The sequence below is a fragment of the Lissotriton vulgaris genome, chromosome 5 (genome assembly GCF_964263255.1).
Source record: "Lissotriton vulgaris chromosome 5, aLisVul1.2, whole genome shotgun sequence".
Taxonomy (NCBI): Eukaryota; Metazoa; Chordata; class Amphibia; order Caudata; family Salamandridae; genus Lissotriton; species Lissotriton vulgaris.
This window is the reverse complement of record NC_141693.1, coordinates 1,676,738,029-1,676,756,932: the sequence shown is the minus strand read 5'-3', so window position 1 is coordinate 1,676,756,932 and position 18,904 is coordinate 1,676,738,029. Positions and strand designations below refer to the sequence as shown.

General features: G+C 46.1%; 1 protein-coding gene across 3 annotated transcripts in view; it reads left to right on the top strand.

Annotated features, from left to right (window-relative positions):
• Positions 1–18,904, top strand: part of LOC147716939 (E3 ubiquitin-protein ligase RNF113A-like) — a 419,377-nt gene that overhangs the window by 395,059 nt on the left and 5,414 nt on the right. For all 3 annotated transcript variants that reach the window (XM_086920462.1, XM_086920461.1, XM_086920460.1), the window contains one exon: positions 6,153–6,259. In XM_086920462.1, coding sequence (XP_086776588.1) covers positions 6,153–6,259 — 107 coding nt within the window. The remainder of the gene's footprint in view (positions 1–6,152; positions 6,260–18,904) is intronic.

Sequence of the window (18,904 nt, the reverse complement as noted above, 5' to 3'; positions counted from 1 at the left end):
GAGGCGCGAGTCTCGCTCACGCACGAGGTCCTCTGGGACCAGGGATTATTCACCTACCCTATCGGGGTCACCGGACACCAGAGTGTCCCCGATAGACGACCTGGTGGCCTTTCAGGACGTACTGTTGCGGGGCGCGGCGAAGCTCGGCATTTCCCTGACAGTGCCTACACCGAAGACATCGGTCATTTTCGAGACGCTACATCAGAAGCATCTGTCTCGTCCTCTCCTGCCCCTGGTGCCGGGCCTGGAAGAACCTGCTATGGCTCTGTTTCTCACCCCGGCTGTGACGAGGGCGGCTCCGTCGAGATTACTAAAGAAGTACTGGGCTCCCGACTCGGATCCGGCCTTTTTGAGAGCTGAGCCTCCGCCTGACTCCGTCATCGTCACGGCGGCCCGCAAGCAGCATGCCACCACCCCGACCTCCACGGTTCCCCCGGACAAGGAATCAAGATGGATGGACTCGGCGGGGAGGAAAGTTTGTGGTACTTCCGCGACCTCCATGAAAGCGGCGAGTGCCACGGCTTTATTGGGTCGCTACGACCGCGCCCTCTGGGACTCCCTTGAGCGCTTTGCGGAGCATTTGCCCCGGGAGCAGCGTGAAGACTTCGTGGAAGTCCTGAGTGAGGGTATGCTGGTGGCCAACCTGATAATCAGCGAGGCTGCGGACTCTTCCCTGTTGGCGGCTCACGGATTTTGCCACGGGATCAACCAACGGCGCCACGCATGGCTCCGGCTTACGTCCCTGAAGCCGGACGCACAGCAGAGGGTGGCCAATCTGCCGTTTTCCGGGGAGACCCTCTTCGGGAAGCATGCTGATGATGAAATGGCCCGCATGAAGACGGAGGCCGAAACGCTGACGGCTGTGGGCCTGGAAAAGCCCAAAGAGACCAAGAAGCAGTACCGCCCCTTCCAACGGCGGTTCGGCGGACAAGGCCGAGGTCGAGGACAGGCTTCGGGGCACTCGCAACAGCAGCAGCAGTTCCGGAAGCCGTTCCAGAAGCGGCAGAAGGGCAGGGGAGGCCAGCAGTCGGCTCCGGCGCCCAAGGGCCAGGCGGGGTCTAGGCCCTAGGAACTTACTTCCCCCGGATCCGTTACCCACTCCGGTAGGGGGAAGCATCCAACTTTTTCTGGCAGAGTGGAGAAAAATTACTCAGGACAAGTGGGTGCTGAATATTGTTTGCAATGGATACAGTCTTCGGTTCACCAGCCCTCCTCCAGCTATTCCCCCGGTCAGCTCGCAGTTTCAGCTGCGCGAGCTTCAGGCGGAAGCGGATATCCTGTTGAGAAAAAGGGCGATAGAAGACGTACCTCGGTCTCAGAGAGGAAGAGGTCTGTACTCCCGGTTCTTCCTGGTTCGCAAGAAGGACAAGAACGAGTTCAGGCCCATTCTGGATTTGCGACAGGCAAACAAATGGATTCGCAGAGAGAAGTTCCGCATGCTGTCGTTGCATCAGATTTACCCTCAGTTGCAACAGGGAGACTGGCTTTGCGCTATAGACCTACAGGATGCTTACTTCCATGTGCCCATTGCACACAAACACAGGAAGTTCCTGCGGTTCCAAGTCGGCACCAATCACTATCAATACACAGTACTCCCATTCGGACTGAAGTCTGCGCCGAGAACATTCTCGAAGTGCATGGCGGTGGTAGCAGCACACCTGAGGAAGAACAAGGTGTTCGTCTACCCGTACCTGGACGATTGGTTGATCAAGGCATCCTCCTTCTCGGAAGCGCGAGCACACTTCCAGAAGACGTGCGTTCTCTTGAACAAGCTGGGGCTGCACATCAACATGGCCAAGTCTGTCCCGACTCCGGTCCAATGCATACAGTACTTGGGAGCCTCCATCAATACGCTGTCAGCAAGCGTGTCTCCTTCGGAAGAGCGACGATTATCACTCCTTCGGAAGGCTCAGGCTCTCATGACGTCTCCATCTACAACAGTGAGGACGGTGTCTTCTCTACTGGGATCGATGGCCTCTTGTATCTTCCTGACGCCACACGCACGGCTGCACATGAGACCGTTGCAGGAGTGCTTGGAGGACCAGTGGGATCAGAGGAAAGGATCTTGGGACGACAAGATTCGACTGTCGCTGCATGCTCTTCAGTCTCTGAAGTGGTGGTGTTCGGCGGAGAATCTCCTCAGAGGGGTTCCCTTTCACAAGGACATTCCCACGCAGACTGTCGTGACGGATGCGTCTCTTCTGGGATGGGGAGCGCACTCCGGGACTCTACAGATTCAAGGCACGTGGTCACCTATGGAGGCCACGTATCACATACATTTCCTGGAACTCAGGGCTGTTCACTTGGCGCTGAAGGCCTTTCTTCCGTCCTTCCAGACCAACTCTCTGCTTGTACAGACGGACAATACCACCACGATGTATTACCTCAACAAGCAGGGGGGCTCGAGATCGCGCACCCTGTCTCAGGAGGCGCAGACGATCTGGCACTGGCTCCTAGCCAGAGGACTGACGATAACGGCCACCCATCTACCAGGTGTGCAGAATGTTCAGGCAGACGCACTGAGCAGGCTGCTTCAGGAAAACCACGAATGGGTCATAAACGACGAAGTACTAGGAGAAGTCTTCGCAAGGTGGGGAACTCCAGACGTAGATTTGTTCGCCACCGCCGAAAACAGCAAGTGCAGAGACTTCGCCTCCAGGTACTTCCAACATGGGACGCTGGGGAATGCGTTATGGATCAACTGGACGAACAGCTTTCTGTACGCCTTTCCTCCCATTCCCCTGATTCCGGCGGTACTCATCAAGCTGGCCCGGTCCAGAGCTCGGATGATACTCATCGCCCCGGAGTGGCCCAGGCAGTGGTGGTTCACGGACCTACTTCACCGGTCTCTCCTTCCTCACATTCGGTTGCCGTGCAGGCCGGACCTTCTCACGAAGTTCGGGGGACGGATGTTACACCCCAACCTCTCGTCTTTGAGTTTGGCGGCATGGCTCCTGAGATAGTGCAATATGGCCATCTGAATCTGCCCGATGACTGCATGGACATACTGAAGGAGTCTAAGAGACCTTCCACTCGGACTTCGTACGCTTACAAGTGGAAGCGGTTTTGTATCTGGTGCCAGTCTCAGAACCATGATCCTACGACCTGCAAGGAAGATGTCATCCTTCCTTACCTTTTACATTTGGCGCAGTCTGGCCTTAATGTCCATTCCATTAAGGTACATCTGGCTGCATTGACTGCCTACAGGAAATGCCCTTCACAGACTTCCTTTTTCCAGATCCCTGTGATCAAAGATTTTCTGGAAGGTTTGAAGAAAGTATTCCCTCCTGTCAGGCTTCCCTCGCCTTCATGGGAATTGAATGTGGTGCTGTCCAGATTGATGAAGGAGCCTTTTGAGCCTATTCATAAGGCTTCGTTGCAGCACCTGTCCTGGAAGGCGGCGTTCCTCGTGGCCATTACATCGGCCCGCAGGGTGAGTGAAATTCAGGCGTTGTGTTGTAATGAACCTTATACTGTATTTCATGCTGCTAAGGTTGTTATGCGTACTCACCCTAAATTTCTTCCCAAGGTTATTTCTGATTTTCATGTCAACCAGACGATAACTTTGCCTACGTTTTTTCAAAACCCTTCATCCCCAGCGGAGAAGTCTCTCCATTGCCTGGATGTTAGGAGGGTGTTGAAATTTTATCTGGATAAAACCAAGGATATTCGTAGGTCTGACCAGTTGTTCATCAATTATGGGTCGGTCAGGACGGGTCTTGCGACCTCGAAGCAGTCCATCTCTAGGTGGATTGTGTCCTGCATACAATTGTGTTACCAGAAGGCTAATAAGACCTTAGGAGGTAAGCCTAAGGCTCATTCCACCAGGGGCAAAGCTGCCACGACGGCTCTGCTCCGTAATGTGCCGATTGCGGAAATCTGCAAGGCAGCCACTTGGAAGTCGGTTCATACCTTTGCTAAGCATTACTGCCTGGACTCTGACGCCAGGGCAGACTATCAGGTTGGGCAGGCTTCGCTGCGAAATTTGTTCGCACAGTAGTGGCGTTATGTATTTATTCTCCACCGCCGCTTTGGTGTGGGGATGGGCTTGCCATTCTATTCACTAGATTATGACTATACACAGAGATCCCCTACTACAGAAGGAGTAGTTTCTGTCCTGTAGCTCCAGTTCTGTAGTAGGGGTATCTCTGTTATAGTCATAAGCGCCCGCCCTCCTCCCCGGTGGAGGTTTTCATCATGTAAAGAATGCGACAGGTCCGGCATGCTTCGCCTTCAAAAAGAACTGAAAGTAGAGGGACCTGCTATGCATTCTGGGATACTGGGAGAAGTTCTGGAAAGTTCTCTTAAAGGCACAGTATCCTATTTAAGCCACATAATGGCAGCCTATGGGGCTTGTCTGTCCCTACCTTCCTCTCTATCATTCCTGGGTCTTTGACTGGGGGAGGCAAGTTTCTCTATGGTAGAAACTAGCAGGCTGTGCTGTGTGTGGTGATTTTTGGTGGAATTTCTAGTTGAAGTACTGGACAGTGTAGCCTGTGGATATAGGCTGCATTATTTGTCTTTAAATTCTCTCTTAAGTGTCTTTGCAGTTTCTGCATTATTTTGACAACTTAAGAGATTATTTTTGATTGCCGGGGTCCACGCACATGGGCGGGACTATTCACTAGATTATGACTATAACCGAGATACCCCTACTACAGAACTGGAGTTACAGGACAGAAACTACTCCTTACTTACCAGAGGTTTTCTTTGGCACTCTCGTTAGCTTGCTTTTTATTCATCAACTTTGTGTCATTTACTTCCACTTCTTGTGTTTGTCCCTCCCGTGGAGCATGGGCGCATTACTCCTTCAAAGCGCCACATTAGTGCACGAGTTTTCCAGCTGTCTACCTAGTGTACTGCCCCCCGCACTGTTCTGTGTTGCTTTTTCTTGTGTGTTTCTCTCCCACCCCCTGAATGTTGTGCTCACCCATGAGTGCTTTTCATTGCCCATGTTGCTTACTCGCCCTTGTCCTCCCCCTAACAGCTCCATGTTCCTCCTCTCCGTAACTTGTGCGCTTCTCTATCCCCCCTCACGCTCCTTGCTCTCGCCCCAGTTGCTTCCACTATCCAAGCTCTGTGTTGCTTTGACCCCTGCACCCTCCGTGTTGCTTCCCTCTCCACCCACTCTGTCCATGTTTTCTCCCTTATCCCCCTTGATGTTGCTCCGCCTTCCCCCACCCGTGCCTCATAAAAATACTTTTACTCTGTATTATTTTTTTATTTATCAATCCAACTCGGATTGATAAATAAAAAGGAAAAAACACCCACGTCCTTTTGTAGAAGCACACATGCCTGTTGTGCGCACCTATAAATTGTGGTGCGTAGAGGCGTCATTAAACCTTTTTTTGTTGTTTACTCCTAGCCTTACTGCACAGCATCAGATTACTGTACAGCATCTCTAAAAACATTAGCACAGCTAATATGAACTAAGTTGATCGACCTTTGGGCTTTGCCAATGCTTTTTAGCGAAACAGCCACCCTGGGCATTGAATCCTCCTTCCTGTTATCTGTTTGGTCAATATTACTAGCTTGTTCATCACCTACGGTAACGGATGCCATTCGAATTATTGTTTATGAATATAAAAGATTCCACTGTGGCAAAAAGATTTCAAACTCTAATCCTAGTTCTCCATTATAGCGTGCTCCTTGAACCCTAAACCACTCCCCTGCCTCCGTGAGAAAAAGGGATCATATGGAATCACGTTTCAAAGGTCTAGACCCATCCTACCTAAGGTTACCCGATGGTTGCATTTCACCAAGGATGCAGTATTCCGGCCCTGGGCTTTACTTAGACAGGCCATTGTGTAATACACCAATGTATTGGGTTGTTCAATAAAGGCACAGGATTGGAGTTTAGCGTCTTTGGTGGCAGTCATCTGAAATGGCCTACCAGCCTATCCTACAAAGAGAACTGGTTTCCAAGGTCCTTCTGCTCTGCTTTCTGGGGCAGTCCTGGACTGCTCTGGAGCTGCCACCGGTCTGTCCCTTAGCCCTTTTCCTTGCGTCGTGTACATCTCAAAGTAGAACTCTTAAAAGGCATAAATGCGGACTTGCACATGTACCTCGAATATATTTACCTGCATATTAAATGCAAACAATGTTGCTGTTTTAAGTAAAAGCGTAATACTAACGTGTTTGTTTTTTGGCAGATGCAAGCACTACTTCTGTGAGACTTGTGCCCTGCAGCACTACAAAAAATCCCAACGCTGCTATGTGTGCGACCAGCAAACGAGTGGAGTGTTTAACCCTGCAAAAGGTAGGCTCTTGTGAAAAGTGTGAAAGTCACGAACTACCAAAAAGATGACAGCACTTATGAGCTCAAGGTGTTCTGTTCAATGCAGGTGTATCATTCCTTGGATGATGGTTTTCTGATGCCACTCTGTCACCGCAGTCGTGGTTAAATTCGTAAAAGTGCACTCGTATACACAGCCGGGTCTAGCAGCTTGGTTGACTAATGCGTCCACTGTAGGGGCCTGTGTTTGACCTCATTGTCACAGGTTCAAATACCGGCAGGTCCACTTAGCCTTTCATCCTTGTGATGTAGATAAAATGAGTACCATTGATTTGTATAACAATAAACATGTGTTATTCAGCGCCAAAATACCCTTCGGGGTGAACGTGCACTTTACAAACACACGTTATGTTTTTTGTTGAAACATGTGGGCCACCTTCTGAGCCCAAGGCCACGGCCTCAGGACATCTACATATATATTTTTTCTGCCATTCTGTTTGGTTTCTAGTTGAACCTTGCAGGATCCAAATATTTGGTCTGCATGCGGTTATCAACACTGGAATCGTGTCGTCTAGATATTTTTTTCCCATGAAATGTTTCAGTTGAAATTGTCAGGGGTATGGAAACGACTCAAGGCTTGGTTTTTACCCAGGTTGTAATCAAACACGCCCCTGGATTAATTAATGCTACACTTGGCTTGTTAGTCTGGTCTTGCTCAAGATGCAATGCCAGAATTCTTCAGCCTCCAATATTAAGATGTTAAAAGGTGTTCGCTAAAGACCACCAAAGAGGTGTTCAGAGCACCACTTTAATAAAAAAGCCTAGTCCTTCATCAGCCTAAAATAACACGTGTCACCAAAACATAGGAAGGGAATGCAGATGCCTGTAATTAAGAATTCTATCTCTAAACCCTCCAGTTGTTGAAAGTGCCAAGAGAGGGACCATCTAAGGTAAGAAACACGCATCTAAACTAGTCGGACTTTAAACTTCCAAACAGAAAGCATTACAAGTTTCGAAACAGACTTCAACCATAAAGTATATGAGCTGTCCATAGCCCAAAATACCCCCATAAAGTGCAGATGATCCTGATATAGTCATTGCCTTTAAATAATCAGCATGCTGTTAAAGTCGCCTCATAGAAAGCTGCATTAACAGTCCACATGCAGATGGAAGCCAAAGAAGGAGGAAACCTTTCTCCTCGTTGAACCATAATCCCACACTGTGACAGGGAATCAGAACATAGCTATGTCTGCTCATCTAATATAGTAGTTCAAGAATTCTTGACAATACCAGGATCAAGCCACCTCCTAAATCCAAAAATATATAAACAAAAGCCAGCCTCCACTACCCCCATCTTTGCTAGAAGCCGTGTCATAGCCACAGTGGCAAGGATTCATTTATCGATGTACCTTTGGCAGACTTGCGATCAGCTAATGCAAGATATTGAAGGCCTAGGTTAGTCAAATTATGCCCACAACAGCAAACATTGTAGCTCCCCTAGCAAGTCATCACTGAAGCCAATGGTAGAAGACAGATGGGGTCATACAGCACCTCCCAGAGCTTAATTATAGGATAGCATTCACTATTGAGCAGAAAGATCAAATTATGGGAGGTACTGCAATTAAAGCATGTTTATTCCGTGAAGAGACTAGTGATCACACATGTAGTTATAAGAAGGCATTCCTGACTTGGGTGTCAGGCTTGCACCCTGAATTACACATAGATTCTAAACACACTCCAATAGATGCATCATTTCTAAAAAACTAAAGAATGAGATTGCAAAGTCTGTGGGAGCTTTGTCAGTACACAACCAGCACCAGAGGAGAGCAAAACACACAAGATGATGGACGGAATGTTGCACATTGGCAAAACATTCACCCCCAGTCACAGATCTGGGTTTTATCCATTGTTATTTCTTTCACCACGCCACCCCAGTTCAGACATGGCCATATGCAAATCAGTCTTGACCCTGTGCCTCATGGGAACAGTCCAGCCCGAACTGCCAAGCCATGTCTTCCCTGGACTGGAATCAAGCATCCTAGGACTGGTTTCTAGATATCCGCCATCAGCCAGGATAGCTTGAATCCAGTGGCGTAGTGAGCACGGGACCCACGTCTGGGCATATCCTTCCCACATAGGGCGAACAGAAAACACACAAGATGATTGACGGAATGTTGCACATTGGCAAAACATTCACCCCAGTCACAGATCTGGGTTTAATCCATCGTTATTTTGCTCACCACGCCACCCCAGTTCAGACACGGCCATATGCATATCAGTCTTGATCCTGTGCCTCATGGGAACAGTCCAGCCCGAACTGCCAAGCCATGTCTTCCCTGGACCAGAATCAAGCGTCGTAGAACCAGTTTCTGGCTGTCAGCCATTATCAGCCAGGATAGCTTGACTCCAGTGGCGTAGTTTACAAAAATGAACCGATGGATTTAGGTCCAGATCTCTGTACTGGGGTGAATGCATGACATTGTTCTACATTCTGTCCATCAACTGTTATTTTTGCATTTGTCACCCTGAGTGGGTCGGGTATGCTCAGTCGTGCCATGGCACTGGAATCAAGCTATCCTGGCTGATGAGGGCTGAAAGCCCGACACAGGTCTTAGGATGCTTGTTTCCAGTCCAGGGAGGACCTGGCTTGGCTTGGACCTGGCTTGGCTTGGCTTGGCTTGGGGCACAGGGTTAAGACTGATTTGCATATGGCTGCGTTCAAACTGAAATGGAATGGTGAGCAAAAGAACGATAACTTTAGGCCCAGATCTCTGTACTGGGGTGAATGTATGACATTGTTCTGCATTCTGTCCATCAACTGTTGTTGTTTTTGCATTTAGCACCAGAGGAGAGTTTGTTCTCAAATGTCACCTCAGGCACAAATGCATTTTTTCCTGCCAGAAGCGAAGGCTTCCAGCAAATAGGGGCTTCACTGTGGAACCCTACCAGCTCTAATTGGAGAAGAGACAAAAGACCATTGAACAGAGGTCACGGCATTGTTGGACTAGGAAAGGGAACCATCAACAATAAGTTATAAGTAAAAGATAGCAATGTAACAGATGTGACCTAAAAATAACAATAACCGTATACCCTATCCACCAGGGAAGATAACCTTACCCTATCTTATAAAAAGATCTAATAGAAGGCACAGCCTCAGTGTCCTACATTGTAAAACAAGGTGAAACATATTTATTTACCCAGGTTAGCGGTAGCACAGGTTGTCAGCGTAAGCCGATATGGGGCTTACATTCACAGCAGAACATGTCCTGGGAATAAAGCAACATGGTAGACACTATTTCAGACTTGACGCTCATATATACAGAGCCTACCGCTAAACTACATGTGAATGGTGTACTGTCCCTGACCTTTGGGAGGATTGCTAAAGAGGGGAGCCTCCTATTTGCTACATTTTGAACATTTGAGTACTTCATGTATTGGGGTAGATTGTGCCTGCTGGTGCATGCCTTATGGTGTAGTTCCCATACCAATGGTACATTCTTCGCCACACAACCATAATCTTGCTTTACATAGCTGACTTTGGGGCACTGTCTCTAGAAAATTTCAGACTTGAGCAAATATAAATGATATGATAGGGTACTTGTTACCCAATAAAATCAAACCATACGACATGGTGAATATCAAATATCTATTGGTTCGTCACAGAATTAAAATAAATGTTCATTCAGGTTCAGACATTTATCTATGGTTCTTCACCAAACATCTCTACAACAGACTGTTGCTGATAGCTCCCACCTGGGTGAAACAGACATATTTGGAACTGGTGGTGATGCTCTTAAACATTTCTCGGGCAAGTACCAGAGACCATATAACAAAATGGCAACCCAATCTACCCATGTGGACTTGGGTACTCAAATCCAAACAGGTAACGGTGCAAACAAGGGATATTATTGTGAAATACTTTATGATTTTATCACATTTAGTGATACCTGTTGAGTCCATCTGAATCCGATTCTATACTACAGAAATAAACATAACCTATTCAAAATAAAAAAGACTAATTGTTAACAGAGGTGTATCAATTGAAAAGATTGTATTGAGCAGAGATTACCAAAATAACATTTGATACAACATACATAAAGACTTTCTTCAAGGGTGATTAAAAAAAAAAAAGGTTTCAAATACATCAATACTGTAAACTCCGTTACATAAGTTAGGTTGATGCCTACTTTCTCTATATATCTTGCGGATGTATGCCTGATGGACATTACAAACCACATCTAATGAATGTTATCCAAAGAAAGATGGAAAATGTGTCGTTTCGGTCTCAAAATGTTTTCATCCCAAAGTCATCCTCAGGACTGTGTCAATAGGGGTTTGGGAGGCATTCTAATTAGAAAGTTGATTAGTTGGTTCCTATTCTGAAAAAATTGAATTTTGTCCAGGTACGGCCAGCATTATTACATCTACAGATGCTGAACTCAGTACAGACAACATATGGGGTAGCTTGTTTTCTGGCAGCAGCTGCCAGACAAAATAAACTAAGAATGGCTGCTATTTCTAACAACCAAAATTTGACACTTGTATAACTTTTGTTGGACTCCATGCAAACTTGCTCTACAGTCAGTTATTTTTAACAAAATTTGGTTCTTTGTGCTTTTTATGAAGGTGTAGTAATGTCTTTTCATATATGTTTAATTGAAATTTTAAACTTGTTTTGTATACCATGTTTTGCTTTTATGGTTTTAAATAACCGAATAAAGTTTCTTTGACTGACTGACTGACTGATTAGAGGTGAAATCACCATTTTGATGGTTTCGATTTGCTACCACCACGTAATGAATCTAATTGTCCATTGTTCTAAAAGGTCGTTAATGTTAGTTAATGTTACTTTTTCGTTATGGTCAATCGATTCTTTCAGGTTTCGCCTAAACCACATTCCTAAGTACTTTATTCTTTTTCATACCCATTTAAGACCAGTGTTTCCTATTATGGAGCTGTTGCAGTGGCTGTTGAGGGAAATCATTTTTGTTTTGTCTGTATTGAAAGGTGTAGCCAGATGCACTAGCATAATTTTTGATCATGGTTATTATAATGGGTGTCGCAGAGTCTGCTTCGTACGTGAAGATCAAGATATCTTCTGCGTAAGCAGCTAGTTTTTGTGTGCACAAGGTGAAGAGAATTCTGGGAATTGCAGCATTCTCTCTAATGTTGATGAGCAGTGGTTCAAGGAAGAGCAGGAACAGTAGAGGAGAGAGAGGACATCTGTCTTGTGCTTTGAAAAAGATTAAAACTATTTGATAAGTTCTCATTAATTTTCATTTTAGCTTTGGGATCTTTGTAGAAGGCTAGTCTCATCTTGTTGGGACCAAGGTCGAAGGCAGTAAGCGTTGCATGAAGGAAAGGCCAACGACCTTTTCACAGGCCTTTTCTGTGTCCATGTTGGTTATTTGAGAGTGTTTGCCTTCCCTATAGCATGACAAAAAAGATTAATACTGTCTGTGCTAAAACCTACCTCTGAGTAACCCTGTTTGGGGAAGGGATTAATAATTGTTGTGAATACTGTTTTTAGGGGCAAAGGGATCTTTTGCTTCTTTTGGGATAATAATTATGGTGGCTTCAGATGTACTGCCCTGTACTGTTCCTGAATTAGCATATTGGGAGAACAGGTTTTTAAGGGGTAGATTAGAAGGGGGAGCAATGTGTGATAAAAGTTTGCTGGGAAGCCATAGGGGCCAAGGGCTTTACCAAGTCTAAGTGATTTTCTGGCTTCTCTAGTTCTGTTACAGAAAAGAGTTAATCCAGGGTATCTTTTATTTATCAATTATTTTCAGAAAGGGGAGTTTGTTGAGGTACTGTAGACATTCCTCTTATGTACTGTGATTGTTTTTCGCAGAAAGGTTTTGGTAGAATTGTTTGAATGTAAAGAGAATATCTTCGTCTCTGGTGGAGGGGACATCTTTATTGTTTATAATGGAAGTTATTTTCTGTCTGCAATAGTTTAGTTGGAGAAATGAAGCTAGCAATTTCCCGGCTTTGTCGCAGCCACAAAATGTGATACCCTTGTTTCTATTAATGATGAGATGTGCTTTATTGCTTAAAATTGTATTGTATTAATATTTTAGCTGTGACAAGAGGGTCCTGGTTTTAATTTAGTTTCTTCTCCTGAGATTTGATCTTATTTTGTAGTGCATCTAACTGAATGTTATCCTGATTATTTTTCTTAGATGTTTGTTTAATCCTATGTCTACAGATGGTGGCTTTGAGGGCATCCCAAGTTATTTGTGGCTTGCAGTTACTTTTAAGGTCTAATTATTTTTTCATTTCTTGATTGATCGCTTCTGTGAGTGAGGGCTCCCTCCTAAGTGAGGAGGTTGTTCATTCTCTAGGAGTTTGGTTTGGGGGTCAACAGGGACATGTCATAGGAGATTGAGATGCATGATCAGATATAATTATTGGCTCAGTTGAGGGATCGGAGGTGTTAGGCATATGTCATTTGTCCACTAATATGTAATCAATGCGAGAGAAGAAGGTGTAGTACTTGCCTGTGGGATTAGTCAGTCTCCAAATGTCTTTCAGTCTGTGTGTTGCATAGATAAAGCATTTGTTTATGGGATTTGTGATATCTATAGGGGCAGCTTGAGACTGTGCCAAGGATGCTGTCCCATGGAAGGTTAAAGTTGCCACCTCCAATTAATCTAGATACAGTAGAAAGGGATGAGATTTTTTTTAGACAGATAGGTCCAGAATTTGGGGAGATCCTTCTTGGGACCATATTTACGTATGACATAAAGTTCTCTGCCATCTTTTTGCAATCGGGTAATAAGCTATCCCCCTTCAGGATATCTTAGGACATGATATGGAGACCGAAAGATTTCAAAATCAGTATGTTAACACCATTTCTCTTTTTAATGGCTGGGGTGCACTCTCCCAGAGTTTACATGAAAGTATTGCTTCTTTGAGGTCCACTTTAGGTTATTGCAGGAGTACTGTCTCCTGTGAGTTTGTGAAGGCAGTCAAGAATATTTGTGGTGTTTAGTGGGGTGATCTAATCCCTTCACATTGAGGAGAGGATCTTAAAGTAATGCATTTAAGGAGGATGCTAGTAGGATGTGTATTGGATCCAGTGTGCAAGGTTCTCCACTCTGTGAGTGACAGTGACCACCCCGTGGGGAACATATATGAGGGGGGTGGAGGAGGGCCACAAGGGAAGCACAGGTGAAGGGGAAATGGAGCGAGGGAGGATAGGTGTAAGAGGGGAAGGACTGAAAAGGTAGGGAAAGCTAGAGTAAAACTAGAAATTAAAAATAAAACACTATTAGAAGAAACAAACAGACTCTTATCCACCTCGCCCAAGTGAGAACACACGGTAAGGCGGTGGAGGCCCGAGGGGCCAGGTCTATTGGTTACTGTGCTGAGAAGCTATGCCTTGGATACTAATAATAATATCTGAAAAATTAGGCTTATCCCTAAACAAATGGGAAGCAGGGTTATCAATAAGTGACGTGTAGATGTTGAGGGTGTCTTATACTGCTTAGGCTGTCAGGACACGTGCTGTAATTACAAATTAGCAAACAAAACAGGTGATAGATCGAATGTGGATCAATGTCACACATTCAACCCAGTCCAAAGATCTGGGCCCAAATCCATCGTTTTTTTGCACTACACACCACCCTGGGTTAGACAATGGCGATATGCAAATCAGCTCTGACCCTGTGCCCCATGGGAACAGTCCAGTCCGAACTATAAAAAAGCCATGTCCTTCCCAGAACGGAATCAAGCATCCGAGGACCAGACCGGTTTCGAGGTAACACCTCTCATCAGCCCGACTAGCTTGACTCCAGTGGTGTGGAGTGCCTGGGACCCACGTCTGAGCATCCCCAGCGCACTTATGGCGGTATTTGCAAACAAAACAGGTGATTGATCGAATGTGGATCAATGTCACACATTCAACCCAGTCCAAAGATCTGGGCCCAAATCCATCGTTTTTTTGCACTCCACACCACCCTGGGTTAGACAATGGCGATATGCAAATCAGCTCTGACCCTGTGCCCCATGGGAACAGTCCAGTCCGAACTACAAAAGCCATGTCCTTCCCAGAACGGAATCAAGCATCCGAGGACCGGACCGGTTTCGAGGTAACACCTCATCAGCCCAGCTAGCTTGACTCGGCACAGGGTCAGAGCTGATTTGCATATCGCCATTGTCTAACCCAGGGTGGTGTGGAGTGCAAAAAAACAATGGATTTGGGCCCAGATCTTTGGACTGGGTTGAATGTGTGACATTGATCCACATTCGGTCCATCACCTGTTTTGTTTGCAAATTCGCCATAAGTGCGCTGGGGATGCTCAGACGTGGGTCTCCACACCACTGGAGTCAAGCTAGCCGGGCTGATGAGAGGTGTTACCTCGAAACTGGTCCGGTCCTCGGATGCTTGATTCCGTTCTGGGAAGGACATGGCTTTTGTAGTTCGGACTGGACTGTTCCCATGGGGCACAGGGTCAGAGCTGATTTGCATATCGCCATTGTCTAACCCAGGGTGGTGTGGAGTGCAAAAAAACGATGGATTTGGGCCCAGATCTTTGGACTGGGTTGAATGTGTGACATTGATCCACATTCGGTCCATCACCTGTTTTGTTTGTAATTACAAATTAGGCGGTACAAAAGGGGGTGGTGATGGACGGAGCATCCAAACCAATCAAACACCCAGTCAACAGATCTGGGTTTAATCCATCAACGTTCTTTAGCCCACTCTGCCACCCCAGTTCAGACATGGCCATATGCAAATCAGTCTGACCCTGTGCCTCATGGGAATAGTCCAGCCCGAACTGCCAAGCCATGCCTTCCCTGGACCGGAAACAAGCTTCCTAGGACCAGTTTCTGGCAATACAGCCGTCTTCAGCCAGGCTTGCTTGAATCCAGTGGCAAAGTGAGCAAGGGACTCACGTCTGAGCATACCCTGCCAACTTATGGCGAACAAAGCGGTACAAAAGGGGGTGGTGATGGACGGAGCATCTGAACCAATCAAACACTCACACCCAGTCAACAGATCTGGGTTTAATCCATCACCGTTCTTTAGCCCACTCTGCCACCTCAGTTCAGACATGGCCATATGCAAATCAGCCTGACCCTGTGCCTCATGGGAACTTACAAATCATGCGCGTATTCCAAACCATGAGCCCGTATCACTAACATATGAAGGAACAGTAACTATTGTAGACATGAGTGGTTGGTTCAGGTTTACAGTTTCAAGAGAGATTCTCAATAGAAATTACTTATGAGGAACCCCATGAGAAAGGACGGAACATTAGCTAGAGTTACAAGACAGCAGTATAACGTAGTAGCATAACCATTAAAACATCTGCCCGCTAGTGTATTAGGGTTAAATATGAAACTATCCTAACTAGAGTTTGTCAACTAGGCAAACCATGTCAGATTATCTACAAGATGGTTTAAAATGGAAGTGGTCTTCCAAGGGAGTCCTAGATAGAAGGCACTTGTGACAGGGGATGCAGTTAGTAGTAATCTGTGTTAACTGACATGTCTTGCATTGCTGAGGGTCCGTTGTACTTGGATAATATTTTTAGTGTGGGGAGCGTTAGTTGGTGAAGAGGTCGAGGTTGCATCGCGAACGTAGATGGAAACATGCAGATCTCATACAATCTTATTGTAAGTGTTTTAGAGTTTCTGGGTGTATTAGTGCAAGTTATCCTATGTTGGTTAGTGTGTAGCCAGTTAGTGCCTTACATTGTTAGAGAGAGAGCATACCAACATTAGTAGAGGGAGGTTAATACATGTTCCAGTAACTTAAACCAGTTGGACATGTGCGAATCCAGAATCTCGGCGTTAAGAATCCAAGTCTTTAGGGTCATCAAAGATTGTTTTGTTTTTGCATTGAAGGAGGTCTTCAGTTGTGCAGGTCCGATGACAGAGAATTGTATGTTGAGGTCTTTGAGGATCTTCCTCCTGGACAAGAAGACTTCTTTTCCTTAGTGTGTTAGAGTAGTCTTGTGTGAAGCCTATAGACACGCATTGCCATGTAATTTTCTGTACTTTCTTCATGTGTGAGATGACTTGTTCGTGTGTGGGTAGTGAAAAGGTCTAAAGATCAGTGCCGTATGATAGATATTTTTAGGTTTATGCATGGGGATTCTATGAGCATGAGTTATTTCATAATCCTCATCAAAGCTGAGAGCTAAAAGTATCCATTTGTCCATAGAGGGAGAGCACTAGGGTGCATGGTCTTCAGTACTTTCGAGAACACCAAAAATGCAAAGATTTCTGCTTCTATGTGGATCTTTCAGGTCAGTGATGCTCCTTTCCAATTTTCGATCTTTAGTCAGGTGGATGTTTGAGCACCAGTCCAGTCCTGTTTGTGGTCCTCGAAAATGCTTATTCATGATTCAGCAGTATTCCTCCCAGGGACTAAATGTCTTGTTTGATGTATGAGAGGTTGTTATGCATCATGGCTGTGCTGATTTTGGTAATTTGAGCCATGACGTAAAGGGTTTTGAGTTTTTGCATGATGAGATCTAGTGCAGGGTCAGGGCTCTGTTTGGATTTGATTGGAGATTCTGAAATGGATTGTTAATTTTTAGTTCTTGTCCAGGTTTCAAGTCTTTATTGCTCTCCTTGCTTTCTCTAGTGTGGTTTATTATCAGCCATCTTGTTGGGTAGATTTGAGGGGTAGGTGGTTCAGCTGAACGGATGGCAGTAATAGCTGGGATTTGAGCCTGTTTGAGTGTGGTGGCGTATTGGAGCCAACAAGGAATCACTACTCGGCCTGCTGCAATAGTAGGGTATTTGAGACCAAAACTCCTATGATATCTCAGTAATGGAGAGCTCGGGTCTAGTGTGGTTGAAAATTATTTGCAGCCCGTCTCCATCTTTAGGTCAGGCAAATAGGGTTTGAAGGGGTGAGTCATCCGTTCAATTGAAGGGGGTTGAACAATGCAAAAAGCATACCTCACAATCGATGGTCTTGTGGAGAAATTAGGTATGCTGCAAGTCGCTATGTTGAAACAAGTTGCTGGTTGAACTATTCCTTAAGCACCCTGGATGTGTAGAGTTATCCCCACGGCGGAGGTTTTGAAGTCCGGTATCTCCGAGTGGAATGCGTGTGGATTGTATATACTGCTGTGCGGCGGATAGTTAGGAAGAAAAGTGGCTTGCAGGCAGCGCTATATGATCCGACCTTGGAATCTTATTCCTATATGCAGAATCAACACCAGGGGTCATCAGGAGAAGCCTTTGAAGCTGCTGGAGTAGCGGAGCTTAGACAGCCATCTTCTCCGGTGGTAACCACACCACTGTCATTTTGAAGGTTCTAATTGGGTGTATTCAATCTCTAAAAACTGTGTGTTCGAGGCATGTGGGCTGATGAATTCATATCTGTGCATAGATCACCGCCTAGTGTTGGGTCCGGATGATTGCACCTTGTTGTCCTGGAAGAGTCTTCGAAGTATCACGAGATGGGTGACTCCTCCCCTGGTCTACAGTGCGCATGGGCATCTTCTCCATCCTCAGCTTGTTTTTTTCCGCCATTGGGTTTGATTGTTATTCCTATACTCCAACTTCGGAATCGAAACTAAACTTTTCTAAAGGCCAAAAGGCCTTCGACGGTATTGTTCTCGCTCGGTACTTCTTGACTCGATCAAACTTTCCATCTCGACCTAGTCGTCGACGCGGGCCGTTAGGCCTTTTCGACGCCACGTGGGCCTGCTGTCGATGGAAAGGAGCCTGTTCAAAAGGTGCCCACAATGCCACTCCAAATTCCCGCATACTGACAAACATACAGTATGCAACAAGTGCCTATCACCAGACCACAAAGAAGAAAATTGCCCAGCCTGTGCCCAATTCCGGTCGAAGAAAACCATCCGGTATCGACGGGCCGCTAGGCAAGAGATGCAGCGACAGGCACCGGAACCAGACAACATCTTCGATGATGAACAAGAACTCCCAGAAGCGGAAGATTTGGATCTAGAGATCGTCACCGTCGAGGACCACTCAGACTCCGATGACGAGATCCCACCGGGAAAACCGTGAGTACACTGCCCCCAACACAGATTACCCCGTTACCGAAGGCTCCGGTCGAGGCATCGCCTAAATGCCTTAGCCTAGGTCCAAAGACTCATCAGAAGCCCCGCCTTCCGGCTCGGCTCCGAAGACTAAAATTAAGCCTTCAGAGACCCCAGGTCCGAGTAACGTTATCCCCAAGAAGGTTCTAGAACTCAAAATCGACCCGAAAAAGGCTGTTGCACCGAAGGCCGCAGAACCGAAGAAGGTCGTCGACCCAAAGGGCGCCGTACCAAAGAAGGCCGTCAAAGCGAGCGTCGTCGAGCCGAAGTCTGTGGTCCAGCCAAAGAAGGTCGCACCAAAGGCTATCGATCCGAAGAAAGTCATCGACTCGACAAAGGACAGTCAACCTAAAAAAACTGTCGAGCATAAAAAGCGTATCGAACCTAAACATACGGTCGATCCGCAATCAGTCATCGACCTGAACAAAAAGGCAGAGCCGAAAAAGAGCAATAAGGCACCAAAATTCGTCGAACCAAAAAAGGTTGTCGACCCAAAGGCAACAGTCGATCCAAAAAAGACTAAGTCTAAGAAGTCAACGACACATCCACGAACAGTGGAAGAAGAACTCTTCCATCCAGATCCAACATCAGAGGAACAGGCAAAATTGTATATAAACCCTGAGACGGGTAAAGT